Raw genomic sequence first — 23,282 nt, forward strand, 5'->3', positions numbered from 1 at the left:
CAGCCACAGTGGCCAGCCAGGCCCCCATCCGGCACTGTGGCTCTGCGTGGCAAAGGCACACCCAGCCCAGGACTCCAAGCCTCTCACCTGGACTCCAGCAGAAACCTCACTGAGCCTCCTTGTCCATCCTCTCTCTCCCGCCCACCATTGTAAAGTTTCTTCCACTGGAATATTTCCTTCATGTCTAACTGCCTAAGAACTTGCTTGCCCATCAATTAAATCTAGATGTTCAAAATGGCATCCGAGGGTCTCTATCAATTCCCCTTTTGTCCAAACCTCACCTCTCCCATGCCCCAGCTGAGCCCCTTGGCACTGCTTCCACCATTGGCCTTTGCCTATGGTGCATGCCCCATTTGAATGCTTGCCTTCCAAGGCCTGACTCAAAACTGTTCATTGGACCCTCTGCAAAGCTCCAAGACCAGTCACTGACGTGCTCAGTGAACAGTGATCCTCTTCTCTCCCTCCTCTCCAAGAAGCCTCTTTCAATAAACCTCACCCCATCCCCATCTGCTCTGCTAGTGTCTTATTTTCAGTCAGTACTCTTATCAGTGGTCACTTGCTAATAGCTGGCTTTAAATCTCTTCCTCCCCCCCCCCCCCCAACCCAAGCAGTGCCTGTAGGCTAAGAGCTCTCAGGCCTCTGAAGAAGATACCTTACTGTATATTTTTTGTACACCTCCGTATGTACTCCTACCCATGTTGCCAGGGCCAGGGCCATGTTGAGCTTGCCACTTAGGAGCTCTGCATGTTGCACTGGGATTCAGCTGGAGGGCAAGGGCAAGGGCGGATTAAGGGTTGTTTAACCGTGAAAGAAACAGTCAGCTAAAGACTACCTGAGGCCTCTAACAACTGCTCCCCTTCTCCTCACCCTCCACCTAAAAGACCCGGCCCGGCAAGGTATGGACTGCCCTACGGTAGCGGGAAAGGGTCCGATAGGGGCTGAGGCCACTGGCCTGTGGGACAGAATCAGAAAGAAGCTCCGGAGAGGAGCCCCGACCCATTCCCTGATGCAGCACTTCTGCCCAGCTCCGCCCCCTAAGAGCCAGGGCCCCGCCCCTGCCCCGTCGGGTCTGGGAGAAGTTGCCCCCGCCCCGCGAACCCCGCCCCGCCGCTGCGAGGCTTCTTTCAGCACCGCGGCGCGGACAGCTCCGGGGCTGGAGCCCGGGGAGTGAGGCGCGGGAGCCGCGGGCCTGGGAGGGCGGAGCAGGGAGGGCAGCAGAGGGTAGGCGCAGGCGGGCAGGCGGGGCACGTAGCCCCGCGGCCCACTCCGGGGGCGGCGCCCACCCGGAACCGGACGTCGCTGAGCCCGAGGACAGGTGGAGCCGCAGGGAGCCGGGCGCTGGTGGCTCCGGGCGGAGGTTACAGCCGAAAGATGCCTGTCCGCAGGGGCCACGTCGCGCCCCAAAACACGTACCTGGACACCATCATCCGCAAGTTCGAGGGCCAGAGTGAGTGTATGCGTTAAGGTGGGGGCGGATCTGAACTCCTGGTTCGGTGGCAGGAGTGGTGGGACTCCCTTACTTCGAATGGAGCAGAGTGGGGGGTATTAACGCTGAATGCAAAATCCTTCGTTGTAATGTCCCCGGACATCTTCTGTTCCAGCGAGCCCCACTTAACTCAAATGCCACACTCTCCTCTGGAGCAAGAGAGGCAGGCTGCCGTGCCCCCTTCCCTGATCTGATTTCTTGGTATCCCAATCGCTGACCTTCCCTTCTATCACGGTTGGGCTTCCTCCTCCTGACACCAACCCCCTCCCCCTTCCTCCAGAGGTTTCCTTGATCCCTCCTTTTCACCTCCTGACCCTAGCCACTCTAATTTTTACAGGAGCTCTCGCCAGGCCTGAGCCCCATCTGTTCACATCCCTGCTCCCACTTCCTGACTCCTTGCACTGACTCCAGGAAGCCTTGGGCCACTTTCCCACTTCACTGACCCTATTACTGCCCCGGTCTTCCCATTACCCCCAGGCCTGACTCCCCTTCCCCAGCACTTCTCTGGTCACTGTTCTGATTCCCCCCACTCCTTACCATCACCCTCATTACTTTCAAGAGCCCCATGGCCATCCCCCATGACTCTGGCCTCTGAGGTCTTCCCACCCTTGCCAGACCTGACCTCTCTCCCTCATTCTGGTTACTGCTCTGCTCTCCCATCCAGACACCCCCTCACTGCTGCCAAGAATCCCTATGATCTTTCTGCCCTCTGTTGCCCAGTTTTGGTCGCCATGGGCTTCCCACATCCCACCCCAGGTCGGAAGTTCCTGATAGCCAATGCACAGATGGAGAACTGCGCCATCATTTACTGCAACGACGGCTTCTGTGAACTCTTCGGCTACTCCCGAGTGGAGGTGATGCAGCGACCCTGCACCTGCGACTTCCTCACAGGACCCAATACCCCGCGCAGTGCCATGTCCCGCCTAGCGCAGGCCCTCCTGGGGACTGAGGAGTGCAAGGTGGACATTCTCTACTACCGCAAGGATGGTGAGCTTCCTTTGGGCCACAGGTGTTGCAGGGCTGACCCGGCCCCTCTCTTGTCCAGCCACAGTGGCCATCAGGAGGGCACTGACCCAGGGACCAGAGGCCCCAACAAATCCTGCTCCTCTCTGCTCCTCAGTTTCCTTATCTGCGTGGAGGGGGGGGAGGAGCAATAGGCATTGGAATCAATGCCTTCTGAGGTCCTTTCCCAAAGCTGGGGACCAGGGTGACTGACTGACTGATCCTCACTCCAGGCACGGCCCCCCGCTCCACCATCCCTCCCCCACATCCCCAGTCTCCTGGCTGCCCACTCTGTCACTGTCCGCCCCAGCTGTCAGGCAGCTGGAATGAAAATGAACCTTTCCTCATCTCCGTCTGCTCTGGAGATTAGGGGAGGAGTCACCCCCTCAATGCCTCTGTGGGCAGACAAGGCTTGGGGGCTGCTTGCTGGGAAACGGGAGTGGATCTGGCTCACCCAGCCCCAGATCCTCGGGGAGATAGAGTCTGGAGTTTGCCCCTACCCAGAGGCTCATCCAGTTTGGGATGTTACTGCCAGCCCATGTTTATTGCAAGCAGGACAGAAGCATGGGGCAGGAGCTGAGCACAGAGCTCTGTGGCCCTTTAAGACTCTCCCCCTAGGACCTCAGAGTCTCAGACAGTAGGTGGGAAGGAGGGGAGAGATGACTGGGAACTAGGATCCTAAAAGTCCCTTTGAAATCACTTAATGGCCCCCCACCCTGGTTCTGCATCAGAATTACCTGGGACAGTGTTTTCCAAAACACACCTTCCCTAGAGAGAGGCTGACTCAGAGGTGTGAGTTGAAACCAAAGCAAGGGCATTTGGAGAAATCTCCCTGGTGGTTCTGATGTTCTGTCAAGTTAAGGAACCACTGGCTTAGATAAATCCCTTCATTTCATGGATGAAGAAACTAAGGCCCAAGACAACGGAGGGACTTGCCCGATATCCTACTGCTGGGGTCCAACTTGGGGCAGAACCCAAGTCTCTGGATGTTTGCCTTGAGCTATTTGTTCTGAGTAATCCCAAGAGGGGAGAAAGGCCCCCCAGCTGCCTCTGCTAAGAAGCCGGACTTCTGGATAAGGCAGGCATGAGGGCCCTCTGAGTATAAAGACCAGGTTCCTTTGGATTGGGGCCAAGGGGTACTGAGAACTGGGGCCCTAGGGGCCTGGGGTGTGTGTGGAGCATGAATGTAATGTCCATGTTATGTACATGGACATAAGCACATATGTGGGTGCATGTTTGTGTTCAAGGGCTTCTAGGGTGCTTCATGGCTGGGTCCTAGATGTGTCCCCCTGACTGTCTCCTGCTGCTGCCAACTAAGCCGATGCAGGGGTAATGATTAGGGAAGTGGGAAGAATCTGGTTTAGTTTGGCAGCCCTTGCAGGGTTAATGAAGTCAGAACATTTTTAAAAGCTGTGACCTCACCTCCTCACATCATTGCAGGGAGCAGGTGACAGTCAGGGGAGTGAGAAGGGTCCCCTAGAGATAGGATGGGACAGGAGGAAATGGGGGGGTGGTGGATAACAGGTCCTTAACCCCAGAGCTCTAGCTGGGCCCCAGAGGGGTATGGGCTGGTCTCAGACTCCTAGGGATGTCAGATCAGCTTTCTTAGGATCTCTCCTCAGCACCCTGCATGTACCTGGGCAGGGGGAAGAGATCAAGACCAGGCTTTGGCCTTCTCAGATCAAGATTCAGGTCTTCAGAACCCTGCTGGGGTCTTCCAGATATCAAAAGAGATCCCAGGACCTAGTCTTGGGGGTGTGCCCTGGGTGAAAATGGAAAATTACCACATATCTGGTGCCTGCAAACCCCAGCCTATGCCACTAAGCCCTTCTCTGCCCTGTTACCCAAGACTTAGACCACTTGGACCTACCTGAGATTGGCCCAAAATCCAGAAAGGAGAGCTTCTTGGCCTGTATTACTCTAAGGAAAGGATGTGGTACTCAGATAACTTATATTCACCTTATGGTTCACTCTGACTACATGATTCTTCTTTTATAATGTTCCCATATACCTTTTAGTCCTCCTGACAGGTCTCCTAATGGTGATTTCTTACCTCTTCCTGTCAATACCTCCTCTCTTCCCCTCCCCCTGACTCCAGGGAGGTGGGAAAGGGTCCTGAACAGAACTCTAGCTGTTTTATTTATAATCCTCTTTTCCTCTAAAAGGGTAATCCACTGACAGTTCTCCAAGTCAAAATGAAAGTGTCCATTTATCTCTGCATTATACAGCTGCACAAAGTTGGATTCAAAGAAGCCACGGCACTTGGCAAAAATTGCCCCATGAGATATGGCTCAGAGACCCCTAAAAACCTGGCTCTTCCGCCACCTGCCTTTACTGAGGAAAGTAAGAGTCTAACAGATAAGGAGGAATGGGGACAGTCATGATGGACTAAAACTAATGAGAGTTTGGAGAGAGGAAGAGAGAGTGCTCAGATCTCCCCCACCTTTATGCCGGCCCCCGCTGGACCATTGGCAGAGGAGCCTAGACCTGCCTGCTTTAGTCGGGCCCTCTTCTCTAATGACCCCAAACCAGAGAGTCTCCTCATCTCCAAGCCACACTAGAGGATGCCTGGGCTCCTCTAGTCCTCAGCTCTGGATGAGGAGGACAGGTTAAGGGCCAACGTCAGAGGCCCCAGTGTTTTCCACATACTCACCCATGAATGCCAGAAGCTCCAAAAAGGAGGCCACCCTCCCTTGTTACCCTCTCAGTAGCAACTTTCTACAGCCCCAGCTTCTCCCTGAGGGCTCCCTGCAAACCTGGACGGGGCATAAAGGGGGGTGGGTGATAGACAGGGAGGCTGTGTGGAGGAGGGACAAGGGCCAGGGGGCAAGGGGAGGGGACAATGGGAAACTGAATGAAGGAGCACATCCAGGAGGCAGAGCAGAGCAGAGCAAAGGGCTGCGTCCCAGGGGGCAGACAAGTCTGCTGCCCTTGGTCAGAGGTGAGGTAGGCCCTGGAAGGAGCCCCTGGAAGGGGTAAAAGGTAGCTCCCCCTCCAGCAGTGGGGCAAGAGCACAGAGACACAGCCTCTCCTGGGTACAACCTGGGGTGACACACTCACCTGCTTCTGGTTACCCAGACACAGTCACTTGTGAGCAAGGGCAGCCTGGGGCTGTGGATAAAGAATGCTCCAAACTCATCTAAATCCTCACAGGCTCCTTTCTCTGCCCACCCTAGAGGCAGCAAGAATGAAGTTCGGGCAGCAAGAATGAATGGAAGTCAGGCATAGGATGCACAACTCCCCTCTAGCCCTCACTATTATGATGGGTCTTTGGTTCATTCCCAACCTCAGTTTTCCCAGAAGAGCATCAGTGGCAGGTCCTACCCCTTGAAGACTGGGCCTTGACAGTGCCCAACAGCATAGAGAGCCTGGAGACCCTGCCGCTCTGTCCAGCTCTGCCCTCTCCCTTCCCTATTCCAGGCCAGATCTCTCGAATGCCAGAGAGGAGTGCCAGCCAGGCAACAGTCTGGCCTTGGGGGGATGTGTCGGACCACTGGCCAGCAAGTCTTCCTGGCTAGGTCCCGGTGTCCCAGGCTAAGAGTTTGGTCTGTGGTTCGGGAGGCTGAGCCCATAGCCCTCTGAGCCCAGGAGCGGTCACAGAGGCAGGTGGGTGGCCTCTCCTCGGTGTGGATGTCTCTCCCGGGGGCCCAGGGCAGCAGCTGGCAGATGGCTGCCTGGTGCCTGGGAGTCGGGGAATCTGATCCAGGAGATCCCTGCTCCCAGGGAAGAAGGTGGGAGGGAGGATGCAGGCCGCTTAGCTGCACCCCAGTGCTGATGGTGTGAGGAGGCAGTTTGGGGGAAGAGAGAGCCCAAGGGACCCCAAAGTAGCAATGCTCCTGTCAACTGGCCTCCTGTGTACTTGCATCTACACGTTCTTTCATTCACTCAACCAACACACAACACCCGGGACAGGTACTGACCCCTCGTATGTGAGACAGACCCAAATCTGCCCTCAGCAGGCTGATCTGCATATTTACTTGAGGCCCTGGCTCTTAGCATCCTGCCCTTTGGGCCTGATACCCACCAACAGTTTCAGCTGAGGGACATGGGACCACTGGGTATCATGGAAAGGGGGCTTATAGAGCATCTACCCACCAACTCAGCCCATAGTCTGGGCTCTGGGAGTATGTGGCTGCCTTAGCTCTGATTGCCCCCCCCCCCACACACACATAGGGGAGACCCTGAAGCCAAGAAAGAAGAACAGAGAGCCAACAGCTAGGTCTAAGCTGCCTAAGAGGGCGTGAGAGGGACAGAAGGGGAGGGGCCTCTCCCCCAACTGCCATCTCTCTCCTTCTCCAGACCCCAGGTCACTGCCCTGCCTGCCCTCCAGTCCAGTACCTCTGCCTTGGGACCCCTGGGGCAGCAGCCTGGCCTTTACTCCTGTGTATTCTTCCTGGACCTGTCCCTTCTCCCCAAGCTGTTATGTGCTGAGAGCTCAGCGAGACTAGCCCCACACCACCTCCCCTTCCAGCCCTCGCCAGTCAGTTTCTCAGAACCCCAGACTCCGCAGAAGGGAGGGGAGGGCTATGTCTGCCCCTCCCCTGACGCACCACCATGGATCTTGAGGCCTAAAGCGCCCACTGGCTCCAGGTACAGTACTTGGTGTGTTTTCCGAGTTCCTTCCAGCATCGAGGGAGCGGGGCATCTTTGTCGGGTAAGAATATGGCAGCCGAACCCAGGGCTAGCCAGAGCTACATGGGGGTGGAACGCCCGGCATCACCTCCCCGCTTAATCCACCCCAGCTGCTCAGCTTTAATTACAGCAGAAGCAAACCTCAAGGTTAAGCCCTGAGCGGGGGGCTGAGTGTGGACTTGGGCCCGATGCTACATTATCTCCTAATGAGCAGCTAAGCTGCTCTCCCCACCTCTGCCCTGTGGGTGGGGCACCTGCTGGGCAGCATCGCCAACCCTCTACCCAATAGTCCCGTGGCTGCCCTTCACTTGACCTCCACCCAGCCCCCTCCCTGGCTTCCCCTGGCCGTGTTACTGCAGGAGAGGATCCCTTCCGTGACCCCTCCCAATGGTGTCTGCAGCCTCCAGCTTCCGCTGCCTGGTGGACGTGGTACCCGTGAAGAACGAGGACGGGGCCGTCATCATGTTCATCCTCAACTTCGAGGACCTGGCCCAGCTCCTGGCCAAAAGCGAACGCCGCAGCCTGTCCCAGTGCCTGCTGTCCCAGAGCTTCCTGGGCTCCGGTGAGGTGGGGGTGCGGGTAGTGGGGAGGGAGGGATGCGTGGGGGTACCAGATGTGACAGCTGGTCCCCTGGGCCTGGCTGCTCTGACCCTGGGCCTGCTTTCAGAGAGCTCTCATGGCAGGCCGGGGGCACAGGGGCCTGGCACAGGCAGGGTCAAGTACAGAACCATTGGCCAGATCCCACAGTTCACGCTCAACTTCGTGGAGTTCAACCTCGAGAAGCACCGCTCGGGCTCGACCACGGAGATTGAGATCATCGCGCCGCACAAGGTGGTGGAGCGAACCCAGAACGTCACTGAGAAGGTCACCCAGGTGCGGGCTGCGGGGCAGGGTGGTGGGGCTGTGCTGGGCCTCATGGGTCCCTTCTCAGGCCTGGGGCTGGGAAGTGGTAGAGGCAGTCAGCTTGTCCAGTCCCCTGGGGTCTGGTCTGAGCCCCAGGCCCCCCGTCCTGCCGCAGTCTGATTCTTTAGCCCTGAAGGCCTACCTAGAGCCCACCATCCTGATAGAAGAGGCCGGGAGGTCGGTATCAACAGTGCCTGGGAATAGTGCCAAGCCCTAGCTCTGGAGGAACCTGGGAGGGGGGATCACCCAGGCCACCACGGGGGCCTGTTCAGGTCTCTGCCAGTCACAGTGAAGGAGAAGCAGAGAGACGTGTCAGGGCCGTCCTAAGGGGAGAAGAGGAGGAAGGATGGAGAGCCCTGTTCCTGTCCCTGTTCCCACCTCCACCCCCCAGCCCTCAACAGGATCCTCCCGCCAGCCAGGCAGAGGGGAGCTGGCCCTGGCATCTTAAGTTCTCTTTGAGCACCTTCCTGGGGATTCATGCCCTGAAGCAGGCCCAGGGTCAGAGCCGCCAGGCCCAGGGGACCAGCTGTCCCATCTGCAATGCCTCCCTCCCCTTCAGCCCCTCCTTGGCCAGCCCCAGGCAAACCTTCCTGGGTTTTCTGTTTCAGCTGACCCCAGTGTGCCCTCACATAGGGCCTGATGCCCCAGTCCCCACCACCATTCTAGAGGGAAATGCAAGAGCCCTGTCTGAGGTTCAGATGACCAGAGTCCTGCCCCTGACTTGTTGTATGACCTTGGACAAGTAACCTTACCCCTTTCTGGGCCCCAGAGCTCTCATGTAGAGAGAGTTGGACTCCACGGTCTCTGAGGATCCTTTTGACATTGAGTAATGGGGACATCAAAGGGGGCTAGACTGGGGCTGAGTGAGGAAGTACAGGTCGTGGGGATGGGGGACCTGGAGGGGGGCCTCCACTCAGCTTTCTCTGAGGCTTTGCCTCCAAGGGGGATGGGTCAGTTCTTTTTCCTCCCTGCCCCCTTTCACCTATGACAGGACAGGTGGGATGGAAACTCCCTGTCACCCAGCCCCGCCCCAAATGTGAGAACCCTGGGAAGGAAGCACCCCAGGCTGCAGGGCCCGGGCCTCAGAGGTCAGGCAGGGTGGCCCTAGTGACCTGACCATGGGAGTCCTGCCAAGGCCACTCACCCCAGGCCCTCAGCTTGGCACAGCAGTGGTGGGGGATGTTAGACTGGAAATTTGCCCATGAAAGACTGACAGGCCTGGCTGGGGCCCATGGTCCCTGCTCCACCAGCCCCCCTGCTCCTATCCTGCCCCCCAACCCCAGCGCCGCAGCCTGCCTTGGCTTTTCCAGCTCACCCCCTAAGGGCCCTAAGGTAGGAGAGGCGCCTGACAGAGCTCAGGGGAGGGGGCTGGCATGGGCCCCAAGTAGGGAAGTTTCCCCTGCCTCAACCAAAGCTCAGAGGACTGGGCCCTCACACCTGAGCTCATACCTCCTAAGGCCCCTGCAGCTCCAGGCAACACAGGGAAAGGCCCCCATGCTGGCTTCAGAGAGAGTGGGAAACTATGGAGGTCTGTGTGGTGGGGAAAATGGCACCCATTTCTGGGGGCCCTTCTCTTCTTATCCACCCGTGATCCTCTGGATTCCTGCTGCCTCCCTCCCAGGTCCTCTGCTTTGGGCTTCCATCATGGTGTGGTCTTGAGCTCCTTCCCTGTCCAGGGAAGGAGAGGGGTAGCTACAAGGACCCAGGGTCTCAGTGCTCATTCAGCTCAGTTGGTTGAGGTCGCTCCCTTTAGTTGAGCCCCCACGTGAACTAAGTGCTGGGCATATAGGATGGCCTGTTGTTTTGTGGAGAATAACTGTGTTCAGGGGTGTTTAGGGGGGCAGGGAGAAAAATCAGGAAAGAGGGTCAGAGGAGGCTTCCTGAGAGGCAGAATAGGAGTTAAGGCAGAGTCGGGGGTCAGCTGTAGGGTGGGGACACTGTGACCTCTGTGAGGGGCTTAGATGGCTGATCAGGGAGCCACACGGTGAAACCAGCCCTTTGATGGATCCTCCTTATTGTGACCTCATCTGTTAACGGATCTGATTTGCAAAGGTTAGAATGTAACACTGCAGATTTTCTCAAACCAGGGCCATCCGCCAGGGCCTATCCAGTGGTGGTGGTGGGGTCAGCGGGCCAGCCCTCAGGCTCCATCAGGAATGATCGTAGAGCGGCACGTGCCACTGGGATGCACGATCGCGTCTGGAGTTGGTTGTGCTTTGTTACCCACTCTGCAGACGGAGGAACTGAGGCTCATAGAGCTCATAAAGTTTACCCCAAGACAGACGTATAGCAATGTTAGAACTGGGATCAGCCTGGAAGGTCTGGCTGGCTTCAAAACACATGCCCTTCCTGATGCTCCAGCTGCCTCTAGTGTTGGGTAGCTGGCAAGAGCCTGGGCATGCCGGGCTGGGCCTGGTCACCCTATATTGGCCATAGCCTCCGAGGCAGGGTGGGAGGGGCAGAACAGAGGGGGCTCAGCTGAAAGTAATGAGCAAAGCCCCCCTGCACACATGTAAAATAGTCAGGGCTCCTTGGTGCCCAGGACCTGTCAAGGGCTCAGATTAGCTACATGACCCCAAGTTTGACTCTTCCCATGGAAGGCTCTGTGAGTTGGCCCCAGGGAGGCCCCTCGTTGGTCTAGGCTCCCCGGGGCCTTCAGGACTGAAGAGGTTTTTCTGAGAGTGATTTGGTCCATCAGGAATCCTGACCTCTGGGAACCTCCCAAACCCACCAGAGAGGATCGAACCCCCAGCCACCCACTTTGATCTAAGTTCTTCTCTGGAACACACCCACGGATGACTCCGAGCCTGGTTCTCCTTCCCTCCCTCTCCTCCGAGCCTGGGGGTGGGGGAGGAGACCCCGTGCTGTCTCCACTCCAGGCTGGCCTGTTTGTGAGGGAGCTGGTGAACTTCCAGCCTGGGTTCCCTATGCCGCAGAGCTGTGTCCTTCCTCATGTAACCCATCTCCCCTCTGTACTTCCTCCCAATACACCTGTCGCCTTATGAATTTGCCTCACACATGCTCTCCCCATCTTTGCTTCATCCCCTCTGCCCACCACAGCCCTCATCACCCACCCTCTTGCCCAGCCCCCTCCCCCAGCCTCTCCGAGAAGCCTTCATCCCTCCCAGCCCTGTCTGACTAGCAACGGACACCCTATGTGTCCCCGCCCCCAGGTTCTGTCCCTGGGCGCCGACGTGCTACCGGAGTACAAGCTGCAGGCTCCACGCATCCACCGGGGGACGCTGCTGCACTACAGCCCCTTCAAGGCCGTGTGGGACTGGCTCATCCTGTTGCTGGTCATCTACACGGCCGTCTTCACGCCCTACTCAGCCGCCTTCCTGCTCAGCGACCAGGATGAGTCGCAACGCGTGGACTGTGGCTACACCTGTAGTCCGCTCACCGTGGTGGACCTCATCGTAGACATCATGTTTGTCGTGGACATTGTCATCAACTTCCGCACCACCTATGTCAACACCAATGACGAGGTGGTCAGCCACCCTCGCCGCATCGCCGTCCACTACTTCAAGGGCTGGTTCCTCATTGACATGGTGGCCGCCATCCCCTTCGACCTGCTCATCTTCCGCACTGGCTCTGATGAGGTGAGCAAACCCCATTCAGGCCAGCGGCTGTGGCCACTCCCTGTGCCCCAGCCCTGGGGCTTCTCAGCCCCACGGTCCTGGGTGCAGGGAGCACTTGGTGTTGGGTACCTTTGCCAAAGCAGGTGGGGATAGAGAGGGGGGCCTCAAACAATTGTCAGCTCCCAGCCCCTTGTGCTGGCTTCTAAAGCACACTTACCCTGGAGTTGGAAAGGGAATCCACAGGCTGCTTCCGCAAGGCAGCCTGACCCCCCGGTCACCCCCAGACCCTCTACTATGCCCACTCACTTCCTACAGTTGACATGAAGGCATTTGCAGGTTCTTCTCCTAGCTTCTAGTCCCACAATGTCCTCTTGTCCCCATCCTTGGGATCAGCTTTCCATTCAGATCAGCTCTGCCTTCTGTGTACCAGCCACCCCCACAACAGCCCGTCCAGCAGGGGGCTGGCGGGGAGGGAAGTCCATCATCACTCCCTGTACCTGTGCCCATCCACTTCTAGCCAATCCCTTCCCCTCCTCTCCATCCCAACTGCCCCTGCCAGAATACTGAGCGGCCCTCGTACCCACTTCTGCCCCAGCGCTGTACCCGCCAGCCTCACTCCTCCACACAGAAACCGGGACCGGTTTCAAGTCATTTATCTGACCCTGTAGAACCTTCATTGGTTTCTCAGTGGCTTGAAATAAAAGCCAAGCTCTTTTTGGACCTTGAGGTCCACAGGAGCAGCCCCCGCTCACCCCCCCTCAGGCTCGTTTCTCACCACTCCACCATCTACCCTGCCCTCCAGGCGGCAACACTGCACTTGGTCTCCCATGCGGGCTGTGCCGTTTCACGCCTCCACGCCTTGCTTGGCTCGTTCTACTCCCTGTGCCTAGAATGCCTTTCCCTCTCCCTCTGTCTGCCTGCGGACTCGGCCTCAACTCTCTAGATTTCGCTCATGAGTGAAGCCTCCCCTGTCCTGTATTGATCACCCTTTTCTCTGCACTCCCCTGGACTTCTGTCCGCACAACCGTAACAATGTTTTGAGATTTAGGCTGAGAGCTCCTTAAGATCCTCTGCTGTGCTGTGCAGCCACCGGCCGAGAGCCCAATGTTTGTTGAATGACTGTGTGACCACACGCACAAGCAACCAAAGGTGATCCTAAGTGCAGCCTTTCCAGGGCTGACCCTCGGTTCCATGGCCCCCCCTCCCTGCCCCTCCAGACCACAACCCTGATCGGGCTGCTGAAAACGGCGAGGCTGCTGCGGCTGGTGCGCGTGGCGCGGAAGCTGGACCGCTACTCTGAGTACGGGGCAGCTGTTCTCTTCCTGCTCATGTGCACGTTTGCGCTCATTGCACACTGGCTAGCCTGCATCTGGTACGCCATCGGCAACGTGGAGCGGCCCTACCTGGAGCCCAAGATTGGCTGGCTGGACAGCCTGGGCGTGCAGCTCGGCAAACGCTACAATGGCAGTGACCCAGCCTCCGGCCCCTCGGTGCAGGACAAGTACGTCACTGCCCTCTACTTCACCTTCAGCAGCCTCACCAGTGTGGGCTTCGGCAACGTCTCCCCCAACACCAACTCTGAGAAGGTCTTCTCTATCTGCATCATGCTCATCGGCTGTGAGTGCCACGCCATGCCCAGGCCTTACCCGGGCCGTTCAAATTTTAGTTGGGTAATGAGACAGAACACAGCAAAGCTGTGGGGGATGGGCAAATACGAAGCATGCAGCACAAGGAAATTTTGCACCTGTTCACCTACTACACACAGAATTTAACACACGTACAATATTTGGTTCTGTGCCAGGCAACAGGACCAGCCGTATTACTTGTAGGGCCCAGTACAAAATGAAAAGGTGGGGACTGTTTATTTAAAAAGTCTTAGGATTTCCAGAATGGTGACAGCAGAGCCAGCAACCAAACCCGGGGGCCCTTCTTAGCACAGGTCACACCCCCATGAAGCTGGCCCCTCAGGCATTTTTGTAAGTGCTTGTCAAAGGTGCATGCCCTGTGGGGCCCGTATTACAAGCCCAGTTTACAGACCAAAGAGGCTGAGGGTCCTAACTTGCCAGGGATACACAGAGACCCAGTTTTATCCCAGGGGGCCAGCTCCTCTGGCTATGTGTGCTCTGGGCCCTGCCCCGCGCTGCCTGCTCCCCAAGACACCTCGTCTAGCAACACAAGAGTCAGATGGAATTTTACACGTAGAAGAAGTTGTCATGTTCAGAGTATTTAGAGATGTGAAAGCCCAGAGAAACAAAAACAAGGAAAAAAAAATGGGTGAAAACAGAGACCAAGAGTTTTCCCTTTATTATACTTTTTTTTTTTTTTAACAACTTGAAGGAGGAAAACAAATCTGTACTAAAAAAAAAAATCATTGCCCTAGTTCTCAGGAGTCTGGCCTCTGGGTCCAGGAAGGTGCCAAGAGACACAGCACAGAGGGAGGAGGGAGGAGGGCAGGAAGCCCATGGGCTTTTGTCCCTCTGTGTGCCCTGGCACTGTTCTGGGCACTCTGACTTGGCTCTGGACAGAGGGGCCCCTGATTAGAGGGTTCCTAGGGAGAAGGAGGTCTGGAGCAGGCCTTGGGGTGCTGTGGCCTGGTGGGGCTGCGAAGGAGCTCACTGCCCGCACCCCTGCTTCTTCACCCCAGCCCTCATGTACGCCAGCATCTTTGGCAACGTGTCAGCCATCATCCAGCGCCTGTACTCGGGCACTGCGCGCTACCACACACAGATGTTACGTGTCAAGGAGTTCATCCGCTTCCACCAGATCCCAAACCCGCTGCGGCAGCGCCTGGAAGAGTACTTCCAGCATGCCTGGTCCTACACCAACGGCATTGACATGAACGCGGTGAGCCCCGCCATGTTACCTCGAGTGGGGCAGGCGATCCAGCTCATGTCCCAGCTCTGGCTGAATGCCCCCGGGGGAGGCCGAGGTCCTGTGGGCACAGGGCACCCCCAGCCCCCTACCCCCTTCCACTCTGCCTTCCCCCTCCCCCGCTCCTGTTCCCCTAGCCCCAGGACCAGCCGCATCCCGCTGGACGGGGCGTCCCCCTCACAGGTGCTGAAGGGCTTCCCGGAGTGCCTGCAGGCCGACATCTGCCTGCATCTGCACCGCGCGCTGCTGCAGCACTGCCCTGCCTTCCGGGGAGCCAGCAAGGGCTGCTTGCGAGCGCTGGCAGTCAAGTTCAAGACGACGCACGCACCGCCGGGGGACACACTGGTGCACCTGGGTGACGTGCTCTCCACGCTCTACTTTATCTCTCGTGGCTCAATTGAGATCTTGCGCGACGACGTGGTGGTGGCCATCCTAGGTGGGTCGGGCAGGGAGGGCAAGACCGGTATGGGTGGGTGGGGTGGAAATAGAGATGTCCTGCCTGGACTACTCCATTCCTAACGAGGACCGGACGTTTTACTGGCCTGCCATGTGCGCATGCTCGGTGCTTGGTGGAGAGCTTTTTTTTTTTTTTTCCCCTTTAAATACCTAGCTCACTGAACCCTTAAAACAAATCTCTACCATGGGTTCCATTTTCCTGATAGGGAAGTAGAGGCTCAGAGAGGTCATGCCGACAGGTGCCCAGACCGGGATTCCAGGGCTATGTGTCTGGCTCCAAAGTCCAGGAAGGTGCCTACCTTCTTCCACTCTTGGGGAGCTCTCAGTGTGAGAGGGCAAAGCTTTGTCTTGGGTGGAGGGAGGACCCCAGTTTCATTCACTGCTGCTATACGGACAGCTGGACACTTTGGAAGAGGATATGAGCACTGGATAGGGGACAGATTTGGGGCCACACAAGCCTCTGCTCCTTACCAACCATGTGACCTCGTACAAGTCACTTCACCTCTCTGAGACAATTTTCATCTTCCTTGCCTTCTCCCTGACTTCAGCCCACCCCAAGACCCTGATCAGGATGCCAGCCTCTCCTTCCTTTGGTCTCCATGGCTGGGCTCTCCTCCAGCCCCACTGAACAGGCCGCCTCCAGTTCCTCTGCTCAGTCCTCTCCCTTTGGTCACCCTTAGCTGGTGTTCACCAAGTGTGGGCTCTGCTTTCTTCTCACCCAGTACCCTCACCTTTCTCCCACGTTCTCAGCCATCCTGGCCCCAATATCTCCTTAGGCCGGAATATTCCATTCCTTCCTGGGTGTGGCCACCCTATATTCCATAGGAAGACCAAACAACATGTCCATGTCTAAAATCATTATCTTTCCTCAAATCTGCTCCTTCAGAATCCCCATCACTGTGAACCATCCGTTGCTGGGGCCAGAGATCTGGAAATCAACCAAGGGAGCACCCTTCTCCTTTCCTGTCCCATCCCCACCATCCAGGCAGCCACAGACTCCCAGCTGTTACCCTCCTTAATACCTTTCTATCCCACACTTGTCTCCTTGTCCCTGCCTGGCTCCAGCCCTCATCATGTCCTTCCTCGGCACGTGTCATGCGCTCCTTTCCTGTGTCCCTACATCTGGTCTACCCCCATACTCCATTTTCCACCTTCTGCCTGTGATGGGACCTGAAATTCACATCTGCATATTCCTCTTCTGTTCAAAATCTTTCCATGGTTCCCCGTGACCCATGACATTTGTAAACCCCTGATCACAACATGCACAGCCCTCCCTGATCTGGCCTCCCTAAATCCTGCCACCCTCCCCCCGATACTTCATGCTGCCGCCATCCAAACACTTAGACTTCCCTACCCTGCACTTTCTGTCACACCTCCCTGCCTTCGCACGTGCTGCCACTCTGCTTGGAGCACTCGCCTGGTAGATCCTGGTCATCCTTCAAGGCTGAGCTCAAGCCGTGGGCTCCTCTGTGAGACCTTCCCTCACTCCCAGCCTACCTTAGAAGTGCCATCCACGTGGGAAGGATAATAATTCTATTTAATAATTAAGAAGCTAGTCCAATCTAAGTTTCAGTTAGAGACTTGAAATCCTCTCATTTTGCCTTGAGTGGAAATGGACATTAGATCATAATCCTTCGTCTACTGGATAACCATCATTTTATGATGTTGCCCAGTTTTCGAGCTTATGAATTTCATATGTGACTCTGGTGAGTCCCTTCCCTCTCTGGACCTTAGTCGCCTCCTCTTGAGTGATCTTTGATCCTGTTCTCTTGGGCAACAGGTCTTGGCTTCCATCCATCATTGTCCATGTGAGCCATTAGGGCTCCTGGTCGTACTGCCAGGCTGAGGGGCTGGACTTCCCTGTGGGGGGTAGATGTCAGGCAATCATGGTCCCTGGCACCCCAGCCCTGGGCTCTCTGTCTGCCTTCACTGGGCAGATGATTCTTCTACTCCGATTGCCTTTCTCCTGCGGGCCCAGCCCTCATTGTCACAACCCAGCCTCCACATCACATCTTCTGTAAGCCATTCATCCCGGCCTCCACCAACCCTGGTCGATTGAGCCCCTCCCCCTCCTTGGCCCCTTAGCTTTTGGTTTTCCCCGTCCTCAGACTCTACACATGATGCATAATCTAGTTGATGGCTTAGTTGCTTGTCTTGTGGGACTCTGGGGGCTCTTTGAGGGGGTATAGGATATTATTCACGTTTACATCCTGTGGCCAGCACAGGGAGCCTGGCACCAGGAGGAACCCTACCCTCACCACATGCCCCAAGTGTCATCAGTCTACATCCACCCTGGGACATCCGTTGCCCCCGGTGCCTGGCACCAACCTGTCTGGTGCTTCTTGCTGTTGGAGGCAGGTTCTCAAGCATCACATCTGTTCCTCTGGACAGCCCAGTGGGGCAGGCAAGGCAGATACAGTTAAACCCATTTTAGAGAGGAGAATGGTGGGATCCAGAGAGAGGAAGTGACTTCCCCAGGCTTCCTCTGTCAGGGCCATGCTGGTTGCCTGGCCCCACAATAGGGAGTGGGAACACAAGGAGATAGAAGCCTCAGACCTCGCTGTGGGGGCAGTGGGGGCTCCCCGCCCGGGTTCCCTGCACTCACAGCACCACCAGACTGAGGGGTGAGGAAGAGGTTGAGCAGGGAACCTTTAGTGTCCTTTTCTGCCCACTTTCCCCTGGAGTGGAGGAGTGGATAGGGGCAGTGCCAGAGAACAAAGAAAATAGAAGGGGGGCGGATTCTGATGGGGGTGGTCCTGAGGGGCCTGGAGACAAGTGTTGGGGGAAACCTACATGCTGGGATAGTATATGTCCTCTTCAGAGTTCAGAAAACAAAGAAAAAGGCAGGTTTCAGGTCCAACCCCTCCCCACCCCCAGCCAGCACACCCAGCCTTGTCCCTAGCCCCAGCCTGGCAGTATCCCTGGAGGGGGGAGATTTCATGATCAAGGGGCCCTCAGGGAGGCTCTTCCAAGGAGAGCTTGGAGCCAGAACCTGGAGAGACCCCTGTCCCTCTGGCCGGCAGGGAAGAACGACATCTTTGGGGAACCCATTAGCCTTCACGCCCGGCCAGGCAAGTCCAGTGCAGATGTGCGGGCCCTGACCTACTGTGACCTGCACAAGATCCAGCGGGCAGACCTGCTGGAGGTGCTGGACATGTACCCCGCGTTTGCAGACAGCTTCTGGAGTAAGCTGGAAGTCACCTTCAACCTGCGGGACGTGAGTCTGGGCTGGGTGGGCCAGGGCGGGGAGAGGCCCTCAGCCAGCTGGTAATGGGCCATGGAGGCTGCTGAGCCCTTGGCCTGCCTGGCCTGAGGGGACCCATCTGACCACCTCCCTTCCTTTCCACCCCATCCTGCATCCTTCACTGTAATTTCTTCTACGTCTTCTGTGGCCAACATAATGCCAAATGTGATGAGAGCTACTAGTTATTGAGCACCAACCCAGCTTCATTTACACGATCTCATTTAGTCTTCTCCTTGCACTGGGTCTAATTTCCCCCACTTTCTAGATGAAGAGACTGAGGGTCAGAGAGGATGAGTACATTGGCTAAAGCCATACCGCATTCAGTAAGCCATACAGTCAAAGGCAGAGCCAAAGAGTGGACTCAAGTTTGTGCAAATCTACAGCTGATGTTTTTCCCACCCCACAGCACCAGGCTGGAAGGGGGCATCTGCCATCCAGGGGCTCACAGTGCCAGGTCCCAGGGGTGTAAATGAGTGATAGAGCAGCCTCTCCGCTCAAGCTTATCTCTCAGTGGAAGAGATTATAACAACTCAATGAAAATAAAGAGCCTCATAGTTAAATAACCAAGGAATTCACAAGGATGTGTGGGGAGACCAAATTTCTACGGAGCTCAGGGTTACCAAGGAGTGCCCAGAAGGGACTGTATGGAGAAGGGGTGTCTGGAATCGGTTAGTGTGAAGGAGGGGGCAGGCGTGCCTGGCAGGGAAAACAGTGGCTGAGGTCCTGGCACTGAGCCTGCCACCCCCCAGCCTCAGGAGGATGGGTTCTGCTGGCTCAAGCCCCATGCCCACCTTCTAGAAGGTGGTGCTGAGGTAGGTTTTCTTGCTGTGGACAGCCATTCCAACCCTGTCTCTTCTGCTCTTCTCCCCCAAGCCAGTATCTCCTCTTCCCATCTGATCTGTCTGGGAGACATTTTATAAGGAATCTGCTTTGGGGCCCCTAGCCCCTAGGAGCCATCAGATGGCCCAAGTGCTCAGTGGCTGGACCCTAGGGCAAGAGGAATGTGGTCCTGTGGCCTGGGGCATCTGTAGCCCCTCAATACCCCCAAGTTACATGGTGCCAAGAGGGTGGTCTGCCAAGGGTGCTGCTGAGGGTATCCCAGATGGATTAGGGATTCCAGACTATGAGTCTCCTCATAGGAAACTTTCTAGTAGCCCAAGCTGAGGATGGGAGCAGCAGGGAATTCAGGAAAGGGAGGACCACAAGAACAGCTCCTCTGTCCGCCTCCCCCCCGCACCCCACCAAATCTTGCGACTCAAGCCTGCCTCTCCCAAGACTCTTGGTTGGGGGACGGGGTAGTCAGCACATCTCCAAGTCCCCGTTAATCTCCTGCCCACCTGTGTAGGAGAGAACCTTCAGGAACCTTTCTGGAGCATCAGGGGAAGCCTGGTCTCCTGTTACTACTTTCTTACCTAGCTGTTCAAGGGCCACAGGAGGGGGGTTGCAAGGAAGAAAAAAGCTGTCCCAACTGTGGTACCTGTCACTTGATGCTCTTTTTCCCCACAAGGCAGGCGGGGGTTTCCAGTCATCACCCCAGCCAGCTGCAGGCAGCCAGGACCACCAAGCCTTCTTCCTTGGTGACAACCAGTCAGGTAAGCAAAGCCAGCCTCCGCTAGTGTTGGACCCAGCCTGGCCTAAAGCCCCTGCCCAGCCTCCTACCCCTTGCAGGTCCTTCCCCATCTTCCTTGCCTTGGGACAGAGGGCAGCTCCCTCTCTGAGGCTCAAGAATAGACACCCTTGTCTCCTTCCTGCCCCTGTGTGCTCAGAACCTGAGCAAGGACTGTTTCACATCAAGGCACAAGGGGAGCGGCTGGGCTGCAGCTCCCTGGACAGTGAGGCCAGGGCTGGACAGTCCCCACGCAGCCAGCACCCCCCCACCCAAGCTAGGGCCCTAGCCCCCTTTTCCAGGCTAGAGCTTTCTGGGCCCTAGAAGCCAGACCTCTACGGGGGCAGGACCTTGTACTCCAGGGCACCCAGGTAAAGAGATCCACTTCTCCCAACCTGTGTTACCATGGCAGGTAGGGGAAGGGGATGGGCTCTGCTCCAGTTCGTGCCTGTGGAACCAGCCACAGCGAAGCTCCGGCTTCCCTTTCCCTCCTGCAGCCGCAGCCCCTTCCCTGAGCATCTCAGATGCATCTGGCCTCTGGCCCGAGTTGCTGCAGCAAGTGCCCCCAAAGCCAAGGCACAGCCCCCCCAACCCTCAGGGAGACCCAGACGGCTGGCCTAGGGAGCTAGGCTCCAGGCTAGAACAGCTCCAGGCCCAGATGAACAGGTGAGTGTCCTGTGGGCCAGGAATGGGGGTGGCTGCAGAGAGCAGGCCCAGCAGTGGGCTAGGCACGGGTGCCCCCTCTTGGTGGCTCAGGGACATCACTGTGGACTCTGTGGGTTTTAGAATGGCTAGCCCCATTTAGCTGTAAGACTCCCCTTCCCTAGGTCACTAAGCCTACTTCCTTGGGCGGCTTGTCCTAGCAAACCCCCAAACACACCAAGGAAGACTTTCTGGAAGAGGAGCATAACCTCATGCAGAAACAAATTCCATAGGCCCTTGGAAAGAGTGTGTGGCCTGTGGATGGCTGGGCCATCGTGGTAGAGGGAGGGCTTGGGGCAGTAGAGTCTTGGGCTCCTAACCTGGCTCTGCAACTGACCAGCAAGAATGTGGACGAGTTACTTAACTATTCTGAGCCTCTGTTTGCCCTTTCATGAAATGGGGATAACCAGAATACCCATACTAAAGCTCCCTTAAGAGGGCTAAATGAGGTGTGCACAATGCCTGGTCACTGTTATTATTGAAGTCAGGGATGTGCTAAGGGGAATTTCAGTAGACCTGTGGATTGTAGCAGGGAAGTAGCATCAGGTAGGTCCCAGGCTGCCATTCCATGCATCAGGAATGGCACACAGGCTGCAAAATTGAGAGCTGCCTCAGGACCTGAACTGCTCTCCCTTACCCTGATGTTGACTCTGACCCTGACCTTGACTGTGGGGTTCTGTCTGGCAGGCTGGAGTCCCGCATGTTCTCAGACCTCAGCCGTATCCTACAGCTCCTTCAGCATCCCCCGCCCCAGGGTCACGCTGGCTGCATTCTGGGAGCCCCTATGTCCGATGACCTGGCCTTGTTTCCTGCAGCCTCAGCCACTCAGAGTCCAGGAACTAGGCTGCCCCTGGGCGGTCTGACCCCTGAACAGGTGAGCAGATGAAGGGATCCCCAAGGGCTTTCCTGGAGGCAGCTGCATGTTTGCCTCACCCGGAACTTGGTCTCATTGTGGCATCAAGCCCAGAGCCTTTGCGGTCAGAGAGCAGCTGTGGCTTCTGCTGTCCTCCTTTACATCATGACAAGCAGCCTGGACAGGTGGTGGCAAAGCCCAGATTGTAACCATAGATCCCACAGCTGGGGCAAGGGCAACAGGACACAGCTCCTGCCAGTTCCCATCCCTGACGTTGGTGGCCTCCCCGTTTCTTGCCCCCCGACCCCCAGGTCCCAAGCTGTGGCAACTTGAACAAGTATAGGCTGATGCGAAGGAACTCCTCCTCCAGGGGGCCTCCCCTGGCTCCCCTGGCTCCCCTGGCTGCAACAGACAAAATTCTCACAGTTTCCTCAGAACAGGAGCAGCCTGAGGGGCTCCTGTCGCCCTTGGCCTCAACTCTTCATCCCCTGGAGGTACAGGGACTCATCTGTGGTCCCCGTTTTCCCTCCCTCCCTGAACACCTCAGCTCCATCCCCAAGCAGCTGGAGTTCCAGAGACATGGCTCAGATCCTGGATTGGCAGGAAGTTGGAGCCACTGAACCCCAAGATAAGATACCATGAGGGGATTGAAGGTGGGTGAGAGTGAAGGATTTGGGGGAGGCAGACAGCTGCCCAATGGACCTCTGAAAACCATTCTCCTACCATAACTACAAACTGCCAACCCAAGTGACCCACAATGACGAATGGTAAAGAGGCTCAGGAATTTCCCAGACTCCTCTAGGGCTCTTTTTAGAGGGTGTTTGAGGCTCAGGTGTAGTAGAGGTAGCTTACAGGATGGAGGAATCACTGAAGAAAGAAGTTTTTGATCCATGTGAGACGCTTGCTCTCGGCTGGGTACTGTCACCTGTGACTCAGAACTATCCACCACTTCATGGCTCAGCACCCAAGGTTAGTGAGACCTCCTGCCAAGAGCCTTTGAACCGGCTGAGGACAAAAGTGTCCTCTGTAGTGGACACATCAGGGCACAGAGCTCCAGCCCCCAGCTAGTCCACCCCTCACGGTTCTGTGATGACCCTTGGGACTCTACCAGGCAGTGGAATGTCTCCCGGCTAATAAAGTCTGCACATTTCATGTTGGACTGGGTGTGTTACTTACCTGAGAGTCATCAGGTCCTTGATTGTGCTGTGACTCCAACAGCTGTGGTCTTCTTCAAGTCGCTCCCACAAGGATTTGTGTGTTGGGGACCTGAAGGTGCTCTGCTGGACCCAGGAACCTACCAGGAGCATAGTGCTTTTAGCTAGGCTAGGGTAAAGGGAAACAGAGAGGGTCTGGCTTGGCCAACACATCTGTAGTGCTCACCCTGTGCCAGGCCTCTGCTGACAGTTCTGTAGATACTGGTTCCCTAAGCCTCACCACAACCCGATGGGGTTGACATTATTGGCCCCGTTTAGCAAGAGGCTACGAAATTTACGCAAACATGAGGGGGACCTCTGGGATGCTAGTACCTTCCTGCTTCCTGATCCAGGAGCTGTGACGTAAGTGTATTTCAGATGGTGAAAATATGTGCACTTCTACGTGTAAATTATACTTCAATTTTAAAAAAAAGGAATGAAGGGGCGCCTGGGTGGCTCAGTGGGTTAAAGCCTCTGTCTTCGGCTCAGGTCATGATCCTAGGGTCCTGGGATCGTGCCCTGAGTCGGGCTCTCTGCTCAGCAGGGAGCCTGCTTCCCTTCCTCTCTCTCTCTCTGCCTGCCTCTCTGCCTACTTGTGATCTCTGGCTGTCAAATAAATAAATAAAATCTTAAAAAAAAAAAAAGGAATCTTGAGACACCTGGGTGGCTCAGTTGGTTGAGCATCTGTCTTCAGCTCAGGTCATGATCTTGGGGTCCTGGGATCGAGATCCGTGTCAGGCTCTCTGCTCAGCACAG

At 56.5% G+C, this 23,282-nt stretch overlaps 1 protein-coding gene across 1 annotated transcript; it reads left to right on the forward strand.

The window, feature by feature from the left end:
* Nucleotides 1-1,206: 1,206 nt before the first annotated feature.
* KCNH6 (potassium voltage-gated channel subfamily H member 6) lies at nt 1,207-22,448 on the forward strand. Its single transcript, XM_045985624.1, has 13 exons — nt 1,207-1,447; nt 2,243-2,473; nt 7,521-7,682; nt 7,788-7,993; nt 11,197-11,622; nt 12,819-13,218; nt 14,246-14,445; nt 14,656-14,908; nt 17,952-18,145; nt 19,680-19,764; nt 20,276-20,444; nt 21,168-21,354; nt 21,645-22,448. Exons 1-13 carry the CDS (start codon nt 1,372-1,374, stop codon nt 21,951-21,953), a joined length of 2,898 nt encoding a protein of 965 aa, XP_045841580.1. The 5' UTR covers nt 1,207-1,371; the 3' UTR covers nt 21,954-22,448.
* The last annotated feature ends 834 nt before the right edge of the window (nt 22,449-23,282 follow it).

Source organism: Meles meles, chromosome 18, assembly GCF_922984935.1.
Source record: "Meles meles chromosome 18, mMelMel3.1 paternal haplotype, whole genome shotgun sequence".
Classification (NCBI taxonomy): domain Eukaryota; kingdom Metazoa; phylum Chordata; class Mammalia; order Carnivora; family Mustelidae; genus Meles; species Meles meles.

Coding starts and splice junctions, on each gene's coding strand:
- KCNH6 (XM_045985624.1), top strand. CDS start 1,372: ATGCCTGTCCGCAGGGGCCACGTCGCGCCCCAAAACACGTACCTGGAC. Junction 1,448..2,242: donor CCGCAAGTTCGAGGGCCAGA/GTGAGTGTATGC, acceptor ATCCCACCCCAG/GTCGGAAGTTCCTGATAGCC. Junction 7,994..11,196: donor TCACTGAGAAGGTCACCCAG/GTGCGGGCTGCG, acceptor CCCCGCCCCCAG/GTTCTGTCCCTGGGCGCCGA.